The 22,260-nt window shown below is 37.0% G+C and overlaps 1 protein-coding gene across 1 annotated transcript; it reads left to right on the top strand.

The window, feature by feature from the left end:
- The first annotated feature begins 4,748 nt into the window (after positions 1-4,748).
- On the top strand, positions 4,749-21,338 carry LOC149142607 (uncharacterized). Its single transcript, XM_089447669.1, has 5 exons — positions 4,749-5,755; positions 7,000-7,239; positions 19,930-20,025; positions 20,225-20,329; positions 20,740-21,338. Exons 1-5 carry the CDS (start codon positions 5,060-5,062, stop codon positions 21,004-21,006), a joined length of 1,404 nt encoding a protein of 467 aa, XP_089303795.1. The 5' UTR covers positions 4,749-5,059; the 3' UTR covers positions 21,007-21,338.
- The last annotated feature ends 922 nt before the right edge of the window (positions 21,339-22,260 follow it).

Below are 22,260 nucleotides of genomic sequence, written 5' to 3'. Positions count from 1 at the left end.
GTGTTGTATCCTTACACTATAGCAATGGTGCTTTTGCTCACTAAGGTGACAAAAACGACCAAGTACTCATGAAACATATCTTAAGCACTACCAAACCCCAAGATTTGACCCTCTCTCAATGACACCAAAGACTTTACCTCCTCAACCAATTCCTTCTTCTACATATTCGATGACCAAAGAATTAGTAAAGAAAAACTACCAAAAGAGGGGATGACAAAATACATACTCGTTGTTACTAAAATACAATAAAGGTGTTCTTGATGCACTTTAAGATCTGCACCCTTGATCCTCTAAGTCCATCTCAATCAAAGACTCTCCACTCAATTAGGGGCCAACTCACTTGTCATTGACCCTCAATTAAACTTTGATTGTTGCATTGAGGATTTGACATGCTTCGAATGATAGATAGGTTCATTAAATAATATTTGAGTCTCCGAAAAACATTCCTCCATGTCATCCATGATGTTGTAATATGACATCTTGTTAGGTGCTTCCAAACCATAGATCTTGTTATCTTCTTGCACAACTCTAATTGGTCCAATCCCAACCATTCCTTAAGATGTATTGGTATGCTATCTTTACCCCATATTATATGAGGGCTAAATATAATGCATTACCTTTACAGGAGAAACAAGTTTTCTAGAAAGGAATCCAGGTTAGAGCATAAAAACATTAACAATGTTTGAACTAGATACTTTACTTTTCTAGAAAATCTAAATGAAGCTTTGTGAGATAAAAACGAGCGCATGTTTGAAATGATTAAGTAGTTATGCCGGAAGATAGCTCTTAGAAAATAAATAAATAAACAAATATTTATGAAAAAGGAAATTGGGAAATAGAGGTATGGTAACAGTAAAGATAAAAAAAATAATCACGATCATTAAAATAATAACAATTAGATACCTAATTAATAGAAAACAATAAGAAAATATTTCTAATAAAGGGCACTATGTCCATAAATTAAAAAAACACAATTAAATTAAATAAAACAACCATTATTATTGAAAAATAATATGAAAAAAACAGATTATTTATTAAAAAAAGAGTTTAGATAAAATAATATATTAAATAAAATGTAATAAAATAAAATATTATTTTTTCACTATTAAAATAATAATTACACTATTAACTTCCTCGATCAGGGTGTGTACTGGATCCACGACACATCACCCTAATTAATGTTGGGTACCTCGAAGGACAAACCCACCACCTTCCACAAGTGTGGCAAGGCTAGCAGGGTTGCCTCATGCATGAGGGAAGATAATATCATCACTGGTGGTGGTAGGGGGAGTCATTCAAGGCGTAGGCATCTGCTGGTTTGCATGCAGTGGTTCGAAGGTGAGTCTCTAGTCCTGGCTCAAAGGGAGTTGGCAGACGGTGTTAGTTGTTGCAGAGAAAGACCAACAATGGTGTGCCTTCAACCCACCTTAGTGCTGGTTATATGGTATGTAGTCCACTACCTTTCCTTTTTCTCCATGAAGAGAGTCTTCTGGGTAAAAGAATTGGGTTGGTCGGGTTCGAGGTTGTGGGGATTAGAGGGTCTACATCCAGTCTTGACAATGCATGTGACATCTGTTTGTTGGACAAATTATGGTACTTTGGTTGGTCATGCTCCTGTTTTTGTTATGTTTGGCATCTAGATGTCCCATAGGGGATTAATCCAGGCATGCTAATAGACCCCATGGCTCCGTATTTGTCCAGGTTAGACTTGGTTTAGCTCTTGGGTAGTCTAGTGAAGTCTCAGGCTTATGGCCACCAAATTTCTGAGTCGAGTCGGGACGAGTTGGTGCGGGGTAAGCCGGCGTGGGGGGACTGTGCTGCTACCGAGACACCCTAGATGCCCAATGGGAGCAAACCTTTGGGCCCTTTCCCTCTGAGTCGATATGTTTCGAGTCTGCCCCTTAAACATGAAGGTACTAGTGGTCGTTAGCCCCATAGTGTTCACATTGACAGTTTGGTGTCTAATTATTGGTCTCGGTGTAAGGTGATGGAACCCCTGCCTGTTTCGGGGAACACTGTTAAAATTTTTTGTGAAGAAAGGAAGGCCGCTAAGACCCATGTTCTGGTTTTACGGTTGTTTGTTGGTCTCTAGACAGGTGGGTAGGTTGGTAACAGGACCCAAAAGCCGGGCTGCTATGGGTTTGGTATACCACCTGCGAGTACTCAGTCATACATACCCTCAGGCTGCAAAATGACAACCATGGCTTGTGTGGTGGCTCGAACCTGAAGCCCTGCCCCAAGGGGCTGTGGCAGGAAGAACAAATGCAAGCAAAAAGTAGGCCAATCCATTTCACCCGGTGGCAAACCTAGAGGCAAAAAGCCTACTGTGAGCATCATCAATGATGCTGCAAAAGCCTACCACGAAAGCACAACTAAGGAAATAAGACAACTGATTGAGGAATGGGAGGCAAATCTGAACTGCCAGGCATGCTCAATGGAAATTGATGCCGAGGATTGGTATATCTTGGTGCCCAATCTTGGGCATACTCGAGGCCGTGTAACCCAATTTAAACATACCTTATTTCTTTACTGGTCTATGAAAGGGATTCTGGGCAAGGCCCTAGAACATATATCTACGAGCATGACCACCACAATGCAGGATTTCCCGAACTACAAACAAGAGTTCCAGAAACTCTAGTTCCAAATGCAGAAGCAGGATGGGCGCCTCTGGCGCATAGAAAACCACCTACCTTACATCCTTTCTCCGATAGAACTCCCAAGGTCTACTGCAAAAGACCCGACACCGGTGGAATCTGCTTCAGCTGAGGAAGCAAATTAGTTATTATGATGTCTCTTTTTAAAGTTTTTGATGTTGTTTACAAGTATGCAAATAACTTTTACTTTTCAATGTATAGATAGTTATGCCATTAGGAAAGTAGATGGTAGGATAAACATAGACATACAGTCATATATTGCGTGGTTAGAAAGATTTAAAACTTATTATTTTTGGATGGCATACCATGCTGTTAGGTGGCCAACAGACTTGGTTTCCCACAGGGCAAGTTGAGGCCACCTAACTATCTTTAAAACTGGTTGTAACTTGCTGTTAAATTAATAGAAAAAGGAGGTACTACCAAACTTAACAAAAAATAATAATTGCATTACTAACTAACATAGTCATATAAATTAAATGGTTGGCGGATGTTGATAAACATCACTTTTTTCATGATAAAACATTGTCAAGTTAAAACAAACTAAAAGTAAAAATTAACTAAATTATAACTTTATTTTAAAGTATTACTATTAGTAAGTACAAAAAAATTCATATATGAATTAAAAACATATACATTAAAAAACATGTAAAAAGATTTTTAATTATGAAGATTCATTCCAATTTAACCATGAAGATTCTTAACTTGTAAATAGGCTTTGTTACAATACCATAATTAATACCACTATTTAGCAATTACAACATGCTCAAAAAAACCAACTCATTTTTTATACTTTTGAGATAAATCTTATAGCTAAGAATATTTTAAAATATTTTGTGGAAGTTAAATCTCTACCATTCAAGTTTCAACTAATAATCATCAATAATTAAGCTAAAACTATAAAATTCTTATTACAAAATAAACATAAATATGAACGTAAATAACATAATTTTTAAAAGCTCTTTTTTCTTTCACATTTTTTTTTTAAATGATAAATAGAGAATATACACATGATTAACCATGTTAAAGATTTTTAACATATTGCATTTCAATTACCTTTTTTTTAATGATAAATAGAGACTATACACATGATTAACCATGTTAAAGATTTTTAATATAATGCATTTCAATTTTTTATTTATTTAAAAAAATACATAGTTTAATCTAGAGGCAAAATGACTTTTTTGAAACAAAATTGTAAATTTGTGCTATTTAAAATACATTTTTGAACACATAAATGGATTCAACATCTTAAAAAATCTTAGAACATTCAAATTATATGATTAAACAACTTAAACTCAAGTTTCTAAAAAAAATAATTAAAATTAACAAAAAAAATTACCTGCAAGCAATTAATTTCATTTAATAATAACAATAATAATAATAATAATAATAAAAAATAATGTTTAAATTAATACATATAACTTTTGTCAAGTCTCACTAGCACAACCGGTTGAGGATGAGTTTCCTTAGCAAGGTGACCCACAATCAAACTTTATGGGGGGTGGTTGTGCCCTATGCGAGGAGACATGCTAAAAATCCAGTCGACTAAGGGTTGGTGTGGCCGCGATCCTCGGGTAACTTTGACGACTTAGATGAGGCTGGGTGTGATCCCCGGGTAACTCTGATGACTTAGATGCCCTGGGTTGTGCCTCCTCAAACCTCGAAAATCACACATACAAGTTGACAAAAAAATACATAAAACTTTAAACCATAGTTTAAAATATAAACGTTTTTGTTTAAAAAAACACATATAGCCTTTTTGAATAATAATTTGAAATATTGTCGTTTTGTTTACAAAATTTTGTATTGAGCAGAGAATTGATCATGCTTAATAATAATTACGTGTAATTGTACTTCTAACTAAATACTATCATAATTTAAAGATCCTCTTAAAAGTAAGTGTTAATATGAAAAGTAAATATTTGTACAAATGCACAAATTAAGGAAATGCCTCGCAAGCATTCACACCACATAGGATTAAATGACATTCCATCCCCTTGGGTGCACACACGTGTCTTTGCTTAGAAACATCTCAATGATTTCTACTAAAGAAATGTTCAAAACGGGGACAGGTACACATGGATGCCACTAGCAATGTGTCCTTTGGAAAATCCATCAAATTTGAATTTTGGAAGAGGAGAGCCCGAAACCGAAAAAGTCCGCTCAAACCACTCTGTATTGAAAACAGCGTCCTTCTTGTGCCAGAGCCAAAATTATTCAACAATCCTCCCCTTCCGGTTTTCATGCCCTATCCTACCCTTCTCATCCGATCCCAACATTCTCGCTAGCAGTATTGCCTGCACCCCATGTTATTTACTACCTTCGAGACATGGTTTATGATTCATAATTAGGACTGAGATTTTCTCTAGATATTGGGTACACAGTCACATATCTGATATCAATCCATGGCGACCAAGGCCAGTTCTCGATATCAAAGCAGCACACCTGCACACAGTAAGGTGTTGCCCTCTTCTGTAACAGCCACTCCATTTGATGGCCGTTCATCTGTGTCTTCTCATCATTCTGACAGCTCCTCCACAACGATTAGCAGCAGCTCTGAACGAAGAGGCTCTTCTGTGAAACGCCTGGTGAGCAGCCTAAGCAACAGGTATGCATCCTCTTCCTCGCCTTCCGTCAGGGACAAAAATCTGTCGTCATCTTCAGCCAGGAAGGAACCCACTTGCCAAACATCTGCCATTGTCGCCACAAAAGCTTCTGATGGCATTTCTAACCGCCATTCCAAACCAAAATCGGATCACAACATGACAACCTTGGTGAAGAAATTCATGCACAACAAGGGGAAGCCTTCGGCTTCTAATATCAATACCCTCGTCATTCCTGCAGATATCATTGCAGAGGATCTGAGGAAAGCTTCTGATAAGGCTACCAGAATAACGAGCTTGCAGAAAAAATTGCTACAGAAAGTTTCAGGCAAGTCGTCCGAGACTCCGCCCTCCCAGAAGAAAATGCTCACAGACTCTAAAAGTACTCGCACTTTGTCTGTGGTGCTCAAGAGTGAGCAAGAGCTTTTGCAGAAGAATAGAGGGTATGAGATGGAAATAGAGGAGCTGCACAAAAGGCTTGCAGACAAGAATGCAGAGGTTGGCTGTTGTTTTTAATAAATTTTTACATCCAGGTTGTTTGTTTTGCTTTTTATTATATAATTATTTATTTATTTATTTTAAAACAAAATGTTTTTTATCATCACTTAATGGACGCCCTTCCTTATTCTAGGGGTATAGTTGAATTTAGCTGATCATATTTCAATAGAATGTAGCTGATCAGTATTACAACTCTTTACTTGCCTGCTTATCCCATCACCCACACTTTTGAGATGGGCTGCTTGCATGGCCAAGAAGAGCCGTGGAGGGCAAATGTGTCTTTGAGGGATTTGAATTTTGGCCGGGTATGAACCTCCCCCACTTCACCAATTAATCAAAACCCCTGACAAAGTTATGACATGGAATTTCATGGCTTTGATAATTACTTTGCTTTTGTTCTTGGAAATACCTTTCTGCACAAGATGAGCTTCCAGTCACATTGACCTACCTTTGTTGGATATTAATAAAATTATCCCGTATTATCTAGTGTGTGGTATTAATCATGTTACCGCAGGGCAGTGCATTTTGATGGAGTGGCTTTGGCTTTAAGGTTGGTTGCTTGCATCTGCTGCATGTACTCTGTTTATTAAATGCCATTGGGTACCTTGCACTGCATCATGCAGTTCTGAAACCAACGGAGGTTAGGCGGTGGCATCTTTATAATTTGAGGGCCCTGGTATGCATTCCCATGGAGTGAGTTTGGTCTAGTTATTTGGAAATGATATTAACTGACTTGTGGACAGGGGTTCCAAATGAATAGGATTTTATCTACATACAATATACACAGTAGAGGTTTCTCTCTCTCTCTCTCTATGGGGATGCTTTCTTCTCTGCAGTGAAATCTTCAAGCTCATTAGTCTCGCACTGTCAGTATTTGGCCACAAAAATGTATACTTGAAGACAGCTAAATAGATAGTCCCCCAGAGCACAGGCCACCCACTGGTTCTCATCCGGACCTATCAGATGAACTCAGAAAACACTGATACGCTGAAGGAGTCTTATGGAGCAAATTTCTTGCTTGTACTCGTTATAGTAAGCTGACCATGGTTATGTTGCTCGCTATGCAGCAATAGTAGATGCATTGAACATTATGCTTCAACCTCAGAATGTGGCCTTTATTGTGTTCACTTATTGCAGCAATAGAGTTGTATTTCGGATCAAATATTTGGGAATAAAATTGGATCAAATTGAATTCTTGTAATCTACATTCAGAGATGCCTCGCTCATGTTTGGAGTTTGAACAGGTAGAAGACTTGCGAAGCATGGGAAGGATGCTGAAGGAATTGTGTTCAAAACAGCAAGAAGAAATGAAAAGACTTAAAGGTGCGTTTCCAACATCAAAGGTGGACTCCCCTCGACTTCATGAACTATTGGAGAAACAAGGAAGAGAACTTAAGCAGGCTCGCCAGGTTATCCCTAACCTTCAAGAGCAGGTGACTTCTCTCACAACGCAGCTCAAATGCCTTGCCGAAGGCCTTGCTGAGGTGGGTTATTTCGTGGCAGCATATTATTTTCTTTATGGATCTATCTTATTTCTTTCTGGTAATTGTACACTTGAAATGTGTGTTATGGTGGTTCATTTTCTTATTAACTTTTCTGATTGTCACCTCATTTACTTTAGACCTTCGTTTATATTTTTGGTTGTATTGATGATAATTATCATATAAAAGTCCTTTTCACTGTGATTTATGGTTATGTTCCTGTCAAAGAAATTTTCCCGTAAAAACATTTAGGGAGTGGTCATTGCTGGCCAATCTCATACGAACGTCCTGCCTAGCAATTCTTTTCCAATTAATCAATAGCGGGGACTAAATGAACTGATACTAATGCTTGATGTCCGAGAATATTATCTCATCTAAGCAACAAAACATTGAGAAATTCTTTAATAACCGAAGATAGATGAGCCACCCTAAATGAAACATAATAGGATTAAAAGTCTCACAAAAATATTACAAAAGATTATGAAGTGTAATTTCGGAGTTCTAGCAGACAAATTCTTTTGCTAATAGCTCAGTACATTGGCAAGTAGGAAACTTGAGTTTCAAATACTTTGCAAAATATGTTGTTCTGAACTAATGGTTAAGAAACTGGGAGCTGAGTAATGAAAATGGGTAAAGTTGACAGCCTTTCATCAAGCAAATCATGGTGGGGCATGCCATGCCAATTAGGATGGAGGAGAAATCCATTTGATAGGTAACGGGAGAGCAAGAATGAGCTATATGACTTTATTGGTAGAGCTTGTGCCATGGCATCATCTGAAACAGAGTGAAATTTGTTAGAGCTCAAAATCCTGGGTTGTCTGAAAACTTAATTGTAGTTGAATGGATTACATATCAGGATCCATTTTATGAAGGAGATAAACATGTTGAATGTTTTGTCATTATTGGTTTTAGCATATTTGCCTTTTTGGGTAGATTTGGAAATTAAGACATGCTTAGTACTTTGATATTAGTCCTCACTCTTAAGCTAATATATGGATTTTAGGATGTCTGTCCTTAGTACTAACTAGAAGCATTTTAATACCACATGAATTAGCTAGAAATATATTGTACAGAAGCCCATTCTTATAAAATGAAAACAGAATTAGTATGTGGACAAGAGTAATTTTGCAAGAAATAACAAGTTGATTTTCTAGAGTATTAAAATATTATTACTCCAATTCGACCTTAGAATATACCTTGTTCCTTTTATGGCAAAGATGTTGAATTTCATTTAAACTTGCTTAGAAGTCGAGAGTTCATTAAAGAGAGCATGCGTGAAAACATTTTGCTTATTGATATAACATGTAGACAATATGTTTAAATTTTCAAATGAAAAGTTTGCTTCAGTTAGGGGGAATGCAAGGGACTAAACAATTTCTAGCTACAATTTTAGGCAAAGCACGAATTGAAAGAGGTGAATACTCAATTTCACAACAAGGTGATCAAACATCCCATGGAGTGTTTAAGACTCTATACTTAGAAGATCAAGACATTGATGAGTCTTGAGCACCGATATTTGAACCCCAAGATGGATGTTTTTAATATGTTAATAGTCTGAAGAAACTTTCAATAATCATCTTTTTATCAATGTTGTTAAAATCGCGATCGGGATTTATTCGGCGCCGGGAAAAAAGCGGAAAAAATCGTAAAAATCGGGAAAAAAGCGGAAAAAATCGGGAAAAAATCTTTTGGCACAAAAATATTCATTTTTTTTCATTTTTTTTTCAATTTTTTTAATATCTAAACCATCTACAACATAAAATAAATACATTGACACATAAATATGATAAAAAAACTAATATATAAGATGTTTAATATCATTTCTAGCGCTAAAATCACACATAACATTGAATCATGTCCTGAATAGTAAGTCCTGAGTCCCAACTCAGCCTCAAAATATCAACAAAAAATATGATAATGTATCTCATCATGTCATAATGTCATATACAATAAAATGAAAGTCTAAGACTCTAATCCTATTGATTTCCTCTGCCCCTCTTGCGAGAAAATGTCACTGCTTTCTCTTTCCCCCTAGATGAAGATGCTGGTGCCTGTGGTGGTGGAAATGGCAGTGGAGTCTGACGTGCTCTAGAAGCTGAAGGAGTAGCTGTAGAAGTAGCAGCTACTGTAGGTAGACGGAGACCACGTCCTCTACTGGTGGTAGTGGTAGCCCGGGTAGGCGGTGTCACCTCCTCCTCCTGCTCCTCCAACTCCTCCTCCTCCTGCTCCTGCTCCTGCTCCTCCTCCTCCTCCCCCTCCTCCTCCCCCTCATCCTGCACTAACCAATCCTCAGTGGGATCCATGAGAGGCCTCTCGGTCTCAACCCTCCATTCAGCAGTGGTGTCAATCCCATCCAATGAGATGGCATCCATATCAGGTGTCTTCTCTAGTTGCCTCACCCACAATCGAAGATTGTAGTAGACATAGACCATGTCATTAAGTCTACGGGACTCCAACCTGTACAAAGTTCATGAAATAATAATTAATAATTAATATTATAAAAAAAATATTGTTTAATGAATTCAAAAATTTATTTGGAAATTTGCAATATTTTAAATGTTTAAGTGTTAACCTATTGTGCTTCTTGTTGTGTATTTTTTCAAATACACTCCAATTGCGCTCACATCCCGAGGAGCTGCATGTTTGGCTGAGGATGCGTACGGCAAGCTTTTGCAAAAGGGGTACTCTGACACCATACATCTTCCACCATGCGTCTACAACAAAATTACAAATAAAATTTTAAATAAACATAAGAAAAAAATGGAATTTGAAGAGACAATGAAATTTGAAACAAAGTTACAAAGTACAAACTAAAAAATACCTGGCATTTTAATCGTCCTATCAATGACAGCCATCTCAAAGCCAAATGTGCCACTTGACATCTTATATTTCTCAATTTGTCTAGAGATCTCTATACGTTGTTCTGGAGATCTCACCATCTTCTGGACACAGGTTAATAATCCTTCCACGACCTCAGTATCAAAATCAAACCCACATGCATAAGAAAATGCAGGGTTCAGGAAAAGCTCAGCAGCATGAATGGGACGATGGAGTGTGTTGTTCCATCGCTCATCAATAACGTTCCATAGAAGGAGTTGTCTCTGGAACCCATCATCTCCCTTGTCATCATAGTAGGACCGAATGGCTTCTTTGGCCCTGTCCATGGCTTCATACAAATAGCCCATTGCGGGCTTCTCACCATCTACCAACCGAAGAACCTTCACCAAAGGTTCAGTGACAGCGCACACCTCCTGCACTCCCGCCCAGAAGTCTTCTTGGTATGAAACAAGTCTGCACACGGCCTCTCCTTCTGGTTTGCGGCTCATTGGCGAAGAACGCCACTCCTCTGAAAGAAACATTCTCTTCAAATCCCACATAGATTTCAAGAGGGATTGAAGAGATATGAAACTCGTCGCAAACCGTGTAATGGCGGGGCGCACCAACTCTTTGTTGTTGGTGCATTGTCTCATCAAGCTAAGCACAGATGTGTGATTGTAAATAAATTTTGTGATGCTTTTTGATGAGTCAACAGTCTCTTTGACAAAGGGAATTTTCCCTATGTCCTCTAACATCAAATCAATGCAATGGGCAGCGCAAGGTGTCCAAAATAAAGTAGGATGCCTATCCATAAGCATTCTACCAGCAGCAACATAATTTGCAGCATTGTCCGTTATGACTTGGACAACATTTTCTGCACCCACCTCCAAAATAAACACATCCAGCAAATCACATAAAGTTCTTGCATCTTTGATTTGATCAGTTGCATCAATAGATTTGATAAACATAGTCCCCTTGGGACAACTAACCAAGAAGTTTATAAGGGTTCTCCCCTTTTGGTCAGTCCAACCATCTGACATAACAGTGCATCCTGTTTGTGCCCATGATGCCCTAAAATCCTCCAATCTTTGGGTGCAGTCACGCTTTTCATCTTGAAGAAGCCGGCCTCTGAAATCATGAAGAGAAGGGATTTTGTACCCCGGGCCAACACTGGCAATAGCATCAACAGTAGGTTGGAAAATGGATTATTCCTTACAATGCTGAAAGGAATATCACTCCAGAGGAGAAATTTTGTCATCAACTTGTCAGCTTGTTGTTTTTCATTTCTTTTTAGCATTGAACCGATAGTTGGTTGTGCACCAGGTGTCGTTCGAGGAACAAAAAATGATGATGCAGCTACCGGATTGACTGACGCTGCAGTAGAACCAGTGCCACTTGGCCCACTTCCTTCAGCTGATCTTTTTAGTTGCCTCAAAAGTTCTTCTTTGGCCTCTTTAGTGTGCTCTAATTCTCCCAATGATTTCATGGCTTTTCGGATAATTTCAGCATTTATATTTTTACAGGGCTCCACATTACGTCCAGGGATTTGTGCAAGGTGGAACTTCAACCTGTACACCCCCCCGAATATCTCCTTTCCACACAACTTGCAATACAAGTTTTGTCTATCATTCGGAGTTTTAGGTTCACCATATTCCCAGAAAGGATCCAATTTCCTTGGCATGTTTGTTTTTGAATTTTGAATTTGCAAACCTATGGAAAAATAAGGATTAGGAAATAGGAATTTAGGATTACATAATACAAATTACAATTTAGCATTTACAAAATTACAAGTTAATTATTTCCAAAATCCCAATTTCCAAACCCAAGTTACTCAACCAAATGCCAATGGCAAATGCCAAAAAACAATGAAAATTCAAAAAAAATAAACAATGTTTAAAAAAAATGAGAAAATAAAAATAAAAAATTGGTTCTCATAGTCATAACAAATAACCCATCCCAAATCAATGAAAAATTTCAAAAAATTCTTTAAAAACAATGAAAAACAAAGTTTTTATAGAAGCAAAACAAAAAAAAAATAATCTACATACCTTTTTTACGGACAAATTGGTGATCTTGGCTTGGATTCCTCCTAAAAACGCTTGGATTCGCTCCCAAATCCGACGGAAACCCTTCAGCTGCTCTCCCTTACCTCTTCTCCTCCTCCTCCGCGCGGACAGCCAAATGAATAAAAAAAAAAATCGATTTTTGCATATAAAAGCCCGCTGCCCGCGCCAGTAGGGATTTTTCGAAAAAATCCCGATTTTTTCGAAAAAATCGGGTATAAAAAAAATTGGCGATTTTTATCCATTTGATCGGGTTATGGTTAAAATCGCGATTTTATCGGGATTTTAACAACACTGCTTTTTATTAAATAAGGGTTAAGTACATGTGTTTAAACTTTTAGGAATTCAGCATATCTTCTACTTTTTAAATCCATATCATTTTTCTTTTAATCTAAAGACAATGAGAAAGAAAAGAACTAGAATCGATCCTTGTCAACAACTGAAATGAGACAGTGGAGCATACATTTTTGTAAAAGAAGAACGAAAAATTGGGTTAAATCAAATGATTTACTCTAATGCTTAGGAGACCGCTACAACCAAGTATTGTTATAGTGACTTGTATTGAATCATTATATATGGTAATTGGGGTTGGAGATGCATATAAAAGTCATGCAAATTTACAAGGATAAACTTTAAGAAATCACAAGGTAGCCAATGGGTTGAGGTTGAGGGAGTATTAAGCCGTTTGTAGCTGTTTCTTTCTCATTTGGTTCGACCTACTTGAATGACACCAATTTCGAAAGGAATGAGGTTGGGCGCAAGTCCCATAGTTACCCCAAATACTTAGCATCTAACTTGAAAAATTATTCTCCATGGGTTGCAATCTCAAGGGTGATTTTGGAAGCACTTCATAAAAAACTCACAAGGAAAAGATTGTAGTGTAGTGTTGTAAGGGTTTTGGTACATTTGGTAGGATCGACTATAGCAAACAATTAATTATAGTCTTGGCAATGAATGCCCCCAACTAAGTCACAATCTATGGTGTAAGCTCTCACCTCGAACTAGCTTTGAGGTGGCAAAGGGTAAAAGAAAATGAAAACAAAGTGAAACTAAACTAATGAAAGGAATAAGGTTTGTGAGGATAAGGAGTGCTTGTAATACAAAGCAACAAATCTTGAAAAGGTATTAGGGGGACTGAGAAGATTAGAGGAAGGAGTACATGGAGGCTAAGATGCATAATGATCCAACAATTGAGACAAATGCTAACCCAAATGCACTACCAAGGCAAGGCAAGACAAAAAAGAGTGAACCCAAGATGCCAACATAGCAAGTCAAAGGTAACATGGGGTGTTGATAAACATCAACAATTTACTCACCCTTGATGAATATGTTAATAACCATGGCATATTAGCTTCATGGGAATATCTTCCTTTTGACGAGTGAATGTTTCACTTGAAACGCATTGCCTCATAATCTATGCACAATTAAAACTAGAAGGATTGATAACTATAGTGTTGAATTGCAAAAGACTTCATACGAAGAAGTGAGTATTATTGACATCTTTACATGTGGTTGGGAGGGTTGGAAATATAAGTGTGATGCATTTTGCGTTTTTTTGTCACACTTGAGCCTTTGGAAGATACAAGGAAGCTTCTCCCCATGATGACTTTGACTTGGAGATTGAGTGAAATGTACTAAATCATCAACCTTATTCATAATTTAAACCATGACATATCATTTCCGAGTTTAGGATTCTGTGATGTGAACAATTTTGATATGATTCTTTTGGATCCATCACAATGTGATTTGGAGTCGATGTTTCGAGCTAGCAAGTGAGGCTCATCATTAGGACACTCATGAGAAATCTGACCTAGTCTCAATGAATAAATAGGTGAGAGATGCCAAATTGTTTTCTAGCAAAAAGATTGTTGGAAACGTGAGAAACCAAGAGCTTGACATGTGTTGCACAAAGCTACAAAACTTGGCCATCAAGGTTGTAATGAGCCCAAATTGAAGTCTTTGAATGATGGGAGCATGATAAAGCATATAAGATCCTTGCGATTAGTTGTCTCACCCTTGGAAGTTAAGAAATTAAAATTGGCATATAATGGTTGGGCGTGTGAGATACGTGTGAAAAGAAACCTAGTTGTACGAGTGACATTGCTAAGCGATAAAAACAATTTACTCCATTATGACTACTAGAAGATGGTGTAGAATTCTATGTTTCCCTAAATGTATAATTTGTGGCCAACATATGGCATGTGACTTTGATAAGACTTAGTCTAATAAACATGTGTGAACACATATTATGATTGTATATTAGTACACTTTTTGTACTTTATCTTTAACCTTTTTCAAGTGACAATTCTTATTACTTGCTCACCCTATTGTCTTTTATTAAAGATTTGGTCAACTTGATCACGATTCCAACAATTTGTTACTCTCTCTCTCTCTCTCTCTCTCTCTCTCTCTATAATATATATATATATATATAAAGTTAATACAAATAGGTCTACAATATGCGTATAGTTTTGACAGTCTTGATGCTTGCTTCCTTGTGCTTTCTTGCATGTGAGAATCCTGTTTTGTTTTCCCCTTGGATTCTTTCTTCAATCTCTCAAGTGGTTCGAGTAGTTTGTAGGTGTAAACTGTAATGCCATCATAAATTCTTGTTTTTAGACTATTGGTTTTTGAGTAACCTATTTTTTATAGTTAATTTTTGTACTTTAGTGAAATTTGCTATTATAACTTGTAGATCCCTAATTCCCATTGTTAAACTCATCAATTCAAGCAACTCTTTGTCCATATGCATCTAGTAAGACCTCTAGTGATTTTAAGCACTCCTAAGGCTCCAACCTTGCCCAAATCTTAGAAACATCTCTTTCTAGAAACCATTGTTACTCAACAGCGTGAGTTTCTAGCTAAATGATACATGATGTGATGAGTATATTTTTATGACTCATAACTAGTCCTTAATAGATCAACCACAACTTCAACCTCAACACAATATTCAGGAAGCAACTCCTTTTATTTAGTAGACCTTTATGTTGGAAACCAAATTGCCTACTCGAATGTTTGATGGGGCTCTTGATGATGATAAGATCTACTTAAGATATGGAATTTGGTAACTTATTTCAAGGCGTTAAAAAAATAATATAGATGAAGAAAGTTTTGGTTGTTGAAGTTCACATGGACTAGGCTTGGGGTGGCTTTTAAGAATGTTGCTCGTAAGTGCTTCTACCCCTTGGTGTATGGTTAGATTATTGAATTCGCTTTAACTTTGCTAGATGTTAGGAGAGTTTGTTGAACAATTCATTCAAGGTTTCAATAAAATGTCCATCAAAAGGTAAGGGTCCTTGAAGGCACTCTTTATGTTAAGTTCATTTCTTGACTATTGCCTCTATAAAAGAAGGAATTAGAACTTTTTTTGTTACTTCCTTGGAACACAACTTTCAACTTGCTTCCAAAGTTGAAGCTAAGTTTCCAAAAGTCAATCCTTTGAATCAAAGGAAGTTGGTTTCCTTAAGGTTGTGAAGTGGATGATGATTGCGACCTAATGTTGTAGGGAGTAAAGATCTCGCTATTTGATATTGTAAGGATTAAAGACTCATAATTTAAAGTTGTGAAGACCAAAGCTTTGTAACAATGCAAATATGTTTAGGGCTTGATTTTGGAAGATGTACCACCATAATCTAACAATGTGAAAGAAAGCTAAATGGATTATAAGGGGTTGTGAAGTGGATGATGATTGCAACGTAGTACCGTAGGGAGTAAAGATCTTGAAATTCAATATTGTAAGGATTAAAGACTTGTAACTTAAAGTTGTGAGGACCAAAGTTTTGTATCAAGTAAAGATATTGCAATTCAATATTCTAAGGATTAAAGACTTGTAGCTTAAAGTTGTGAGGACCAAAGTTTTATATCAATGCAAATATATTTAGAACTTCATTTTGGAACATGGATCACCATGATCTAACAATGTGAAAGAAAGCCTAAATGAATTTAGTGTTTAGATTGCCTTTGGCATGAAAGTTATGAGTGGGTGTGTATACTTCTCCAAAGTTCCCTTGGACTTGTACTTGGCCTTAGTCATGATTGCTTGCATTGGCACACATCCACAATTTGGAGCACAAGCACGAGCATGCCACTTGGTAGGAATTGAACCCTGGTGAAGTTTATTCGCTACTCACTTTCATTAACCTAACAAGCTATTGTTGTCATTGTTGCAAATTTTGTAGACTGAAATGTATTGCTAAAGTATATAGGTTGATTGTAGAGTTATATATTGAATGAACTTGTCTTGTTTGACATGCAATTGTTTGAGCTTGTAGAGAGCATAAGTCCTAAGGTTTGATGAGGTATTGCCATGTTACTCCTTTGGTGGTGTGCCCTAGGTTCAAGCCTAGATTGAGGTTCTAGTCTATCATTGTGCTGTTATTATGGTGAACTTTGCTAGGAGATATCTTATTTGCATGGCACAACACTTGTTGGAGCACACCCCCCCTCACGGACACACATGTTCATGTTGATTTAATCAATTGGTGACTGTTGGGAGGTTGGACTATAGTTTTATTAGAGCACTAACCTTTTTGCACACATGTTGAGGTTGATTTAAGCATTCAATGGTTAATTCAATTCATTTTATCCAAATTGAAGTTAATTGCTTGAGTGCCCTACTATATTGTATTTGTTCACACTTGGAGGGGTTTATTTGGAGCCTTGGAGGAGACTTAGGGTTTTGATGGAGTGCTCCCCTCTCGTGTATAGTTTTCAAGGCATGTATGGTTATTTATTATTGTTGGAGAGGCTAGCACACTTCTCTAGGGTGCACTTACTCTTTTGCACATGGTATTAGAAAATCAATTGATGGTATTGGAAAACAACACATGGTTTAGCACATGTTTTGATGGAGGCTAACCACTTTGACACTTATTTTTAGGGTGCATCTCTTGTAGGTGCTCTCATATCATTATTGCATGCATATTTTAGCTACACTTGGCTTCTTTTGAGTCTTGACCCCCATTGGAGAGTGCTTGCACCTCTTTGAATGAGCACATATTATTTTATTGGAGGTGGTTATGGAGGAGTTGTATTGAGGAGCATGTGGCATATTTGGAGGTCCATACATGCATCATTTTGCATGCCCTTGTTTGGTCTTCTTATTTTCTTGGAGCATTATCTTGGAGGGTGCACTTGTGGAGATGGTCCACTTCCTATTTTTGGGGTTGACCACTCTCTCCACTGTGGAATGCTCTATCTAGTTGGGACTTTGCACATTCATTCATGGCATTGGTTGCATTTAGATTCGCACATGTGGATTGGTTGCATGCATATTTTAGCTACACTTGGCTTCTTTTGAGTCTTGAGCCCCATTGGAGAGCGCTTGCACCTCTTTGAATGGACACATATTATTTTATTGGAGGTGGTTATGGAGTAGTTTTATTGAGGAGCATGTGGCATATTTGAAGGTCCATACATGCATCATTTTGCATGCCCTTGTTTGGTCTTCCTATATTCTTGGAGCATTATCTTGGAGGGTGCACTTGTGGAGATGGTCCACTTCCTATTTTTGGGGTTGACCACTCTCTGTCTTGTGGAATGCTCTATCTAGTTGGGACTTTGCACATTCATTCATGGCATTGGTTGCATTTAGATTTGCACATGTGGATTGGTTGCATGCATATATTAGCTACACTTGCTATTTTTGGGACGGTTTTTATTGGGCATTCTCCTAGGAGGATCATGTTTATCTCTCATGCATCTTGGAATGTGCACTTAGTGAGCTCTTCTAGGTGGACCCTTGAGCACATTCTCCTATGTTGAAAGTTATTTTATTTATTTTTGCATGCATACATCTTAGTGGGCACATTCTATGTGGACCTTTTGCATGTTGACTTGGTTATCATACCCTTTTTTAGTTGAATGTCCTCTCGTGAAGGCATTTGATGTACTTTCTTTCATAGTTTGGATGAGGGTGAGTTCTCTTGGAGAAGCTAATGTCTACATAGCTTGACATTGTCAACCGTGGATTAAGGAGGGACCTATCTACATTTTTATATTATTTCTTTGACTTTTCATGGAGTTAGTTAGCATATATATATAAAATTGGGGGTTTTTAAATTGTAAGAGATGAGAGTCCCTCTATAAAGAGGATCTTTCTCTTCAATTTGAGGGTGCTTGAAACTTTGGGGATTGAGGAGCTCTCCTCTTGGGCTACATCTGTACATCATATGCTTGGGGCTTTATTGAAGATTGGAGGCATAATATCTAGTTTATGTGAGGCTTCATGTTTGCACTTTATTTATAGGTTGATTTTGGTTGTAGGAAACCCTTGTAATTTGTTATGAAAGCCTTGTAATGAACTGTGTATCATTTGGATAATGTAATGTGAGGATATAATGCCTCTTATGTTTATTGTTGTCATGTTAAGCTTACACCTAACAAACCTAGTTGCTGCTTGCATATTATGGCACCACCTTCATAGTACTATTTTAGAATGGTACACCTAGCTTTCCAAGAATAATTTTCTGCAATAGATTTTCAGCAAATTAGATGATTTGTGGCATGCATAGTGGTCCTTATTGCCTTAAACCTTCATGCGTTCCCCTTTTTTGTTCCATACCTGGCTTAATGTTGTCCAACATTTGATTATGCACTTGGCCTTAGGTTTTTTCACCTTTATCTTTTGTTCAGACACCATTTACTTATCTATCCATACTACAACCGTTGGTTTTGCTTAGGCTTAATCTTCAATAAATCACCTTTTGTCTCCACTATATAACCTTAGCAATTTTAACCTTAGGGAAGCCCCACTTGATTTGGAGAAGAGTCAACCAAAAGTGAGAGGAAGAGCTACTATGGTGACAATGGGCAGCCTTCCTCAGTTGCAGTAAACTAACTCCTTAGTGATTGGGACTTTGCATTTTTGTGGGAGCTAGATTTTGTTATAACAGATACAATACTGGGTTGTCCTCATTGAACCCAAAGGTATACCCTGTAAAAGAGTAATTTAGTGTGGGATTGAGCTCACATCAATATCATTTTTTTTCCAAATATTAGAATGTTCACAGCCGTTTTAAAAAATGAGGAAATGAATAAACAAGTATAAGAGCTCTAGGATCAAAGCATAACCAAACCCAACACATTTCTATATGGTTCAACTGATATTGATATGGATGAAAGATGGAACGTGGCAATGTGCATAGTTTTTTGAGTCTTCAATAAAATCACAGTAAAAAATAGCTGCCCCTTGCTAGTATGCAAGAATATTGACCAAATTTAGGATACATGATATTTTATGGAGTTGGATATGAAGTCTAGGTACTGTTGAGTTTGAAATAGATAGGAGGATACTTGGGAAGCTGCCTTCAAGATGATGCAAGGGCTGTAAGAGTGGCTAGTCATACATTTGGAATAATAAAATGCTATAACAACATTTATACTTGTGATGAGTGAGGTATTGAGACCATTCATTGTCTCCTTTGTTTTTGTTTATTTGGATGGTTTAAATAACAGCTCTGGCAATTTTGGGAGATGGTGTTAAAAGCTCTCTGAGCGCTTAGTCGTATGCTGACATGAAGAGGTAGTAGTAACAAGAATGCCATAACCACTTGTAGGAAGCATTAGTTTGCAGTTTCTGTTCATAAGAAAGAGGCCTGCATTGCACAAGGAAGAGTGATGCACTGGGCTAAATCTTCAATTTGAGTTTGCATGTATCTGGCACTGCCATACTTGATTTCATAGAACGTTTTAACCTTTTAGTAGAGTGAAATTTCCATGTATTTGCCATTGACAATAAAAAATAACTTCATTGTATAAGAATAAATTCCCCTGGATAGTTTTGATAGTGATGTTATTGTTTTTTTGCACTTAGGTGAAAGCTGATAAAGAAGTGATGAGGGCATATTTTGATGGACATATTGCTACTCCAAAAACTCCGGTGATTCATCAAGAACCCGAGGATTTCAAAGTAAGCACGGAATTTCCAACTTAATGAAATGGATGAAAGTTAATATTTGAGAATCTGTGGATAATTGTTAAACACTAGACTTCAAGGCTTTTGTAAAGAGAATTAATTGACCTCTCTATTTTTCCATGTTCTTAAAGGAAAGTAGTATGGCCTTATACTTATTATTTTTAATTGAAGTTGTTTTTTTCTTGTATGCAAGGAACTTTCCAATAGTGATCCCACAACCCCAGTAAGCCAAGAAGATATGATCCTGAAGGACATGAACCCATGTCTTACACCATACTATGCAAGAACAAAGTCTGAGGTAGGTAGCAGGGCATTATTGAATCCATGGAAGACATGTTTATATAGATGTTAACTAGATGCAAAAATTACTAGATCAGAGCAGATTCTGAAATGCTGCAGTCACTTTGTTAAGGATTGTTGCTTCTAGTGAAGTGGGGATGTTTGCAACGCATTATGTTTTTGAAGTATAATGCTTGTATGGCCTAATTGTTAGTTGGAAACTTCTGTTTTACAATTTCTTTAACTGTTTATACTGAAGTAAAGGCTAGTCATTTTGCAACCAATGAATAATTTACAATGTTATTATGGCGATCTAGTTTATACTCTATTATAACTAGGTTTGGTAATTCATCTTCTGTGAAGTGTATATATACACTTAATGTGAGCTTTTGCTAAACATAAAATAAGGGTTCAATCTGTGATTTGCAGGAGTATGAGGTGATTGGATTTGGTCTAACAGATGAAGAAAAATTGGCTGAAGCTTTGCAAAAACTAATTATTGGTTCTGAACAGAAACAAGATGTGTTACAGGAGCACTGTTTGAATGTGCATTGCGAATCTGGTTCTTGCTCTCCTAATTTCAGAAAGCTAAGCTCCGAGAAGGCAATACTAATTGGTTCAGGTCCAGATGAGAACAGACTCGGCTTTACAAATTTGTGTGGTAAGGCTCTAAATCAGAAATTATGTTGGGATTAGCCAGTCGAATGACTGCTGTATCCCTATTGTAAGTTGTTGAAGCTTAAGAAAACGGAAGCTTCATATTTGCCTTTGTAGGTGAAGATTGGTTATTGATAGAAAGTGCTAGAACAGATTGCTTATTACTACAAGTTTCCTTTGTGGTGTTTTCTCAATAGACAGAAAGCCACTTCCCTTTCTGAAATGAAAATACGTGACTTGTATTTCATGGCTTTATGAAATAAGCATGTTAAAAACCAACGCTGGAAAACTTCAGCATATTACATTTCCTTGTGCTGCTATTTTATATGGTTGTATTTATTTGGGTAACCCATTGTTATTGGTTTATAAATTTTGGTATTGCAGTTTTGTTTGACACACTGGATTCATTATTTCGTCCTCTCAGTCATGTCTGTGCATTGAATAATGCTACGTTTTGGGATGAAGTACAGTTAGGAATCTTAAAAAAATTCATCCAATTCCAAATCTGATTACTTGAAAATATTATAGCAGCTGGGAAAAATACTTCAAGCAGAGGGGTATTTCAGGTGGAATCTACACTACTCTAGACATATGGATTGGATTCTCAATAGATGTGAGCATGGAGTTGTGCTTTTTACTCTAATTTCCTGCATTTCATATAGTCTCTATTAAGATGAAGATGAACTCATTTCACGTTTTCTTCATTTATAGAATCTGATGAACAGATTTTGCCAGAGAATTAAAAAAGGAACAAAAGCCATGTAGACATAAGTCACTGCTGTAATTTTTAACTACAAAAACAGTATTTTTTGACAAAAGTAGTTAGGAGACAATTTTAGAGATAGCTATATGATGAGTTTCGGCCTATTGGTACGGCAGTCGGACCTTGAATGGTGCGACTTTAATGTTGAAAACATGTATAGTTGGTATGTATAGTCTCTGATAATGAGCGATGTTTCTCTGCTTATCAGTTAATAGAAGCTCCGCAAGCTGAAAGCACATGGTTCACGCCAAGGCCTTCTTGATCACATTATCTATGAAATAAAGCAGCCAAATTTAATGAAAGTAATGTAAATAGCAACATTGCAATTAAAAGGAGAATCTATATGGATGATCAATAAAACAAACATGTTAACTACAGTGTTGTGTTAACACTGTTCAGACTTGCGTATTCTCTTTAGCAGGTACTGAGGACGAGAAGTGCTTCGTAACTTAGTCCCACTAGCTCTTATTCATACATTGCTTCACGTCAGAAAAACAAAACAAACTGACAAGAAAAGGTAAAAATAAAAC

The sequence above is a fragment of the Pinus tabuliformis genome, chromosome X (genome assembly GCF_031772625.1).
Source record: "Pinus tabuliformis cultivar Carrire ecotype Pingquan chromosome X, CPIR1, whole genome shotgun sequence".
Classification (NCBI taxonomy): Eukaryota; Viridiplantae; Streptophyta; class Pinopsida; order Pinales; family Pinaceae; genus Pinus; species Pinus tabuliformis.
The sequence above is the reverse complement of the archived record's forward strand: the minus strand, read 5'-3'. Positions and strand labels throughout refer to the sequence as shown.

Excerpts from the sequence above, each read along its gene's own strand:
- LOC149142607 (XM_089447669.1), top strand. The coding sequence starts at position 5,060 with ATGGCGACCAAGGCCAGTTCTCGATATCAAAGCAGCACACCTGCACAC. Across the intron at positions 5,756-6,999 it reads TTGCAGACAAGAATGCAGAG|GTAGAAGACTTGCGAAGCAT; the intron begins GTTGGCTGTTGT and ends GAGTTTGAACAG. Across the intron at positions 20,026-20,224 it reads AAGAACCCGAGGATTTCAAA|GAACTTTCCAATAGTGATCC; the intron begins GTAAGCACGGAA and ends CTTGTATGCAAG.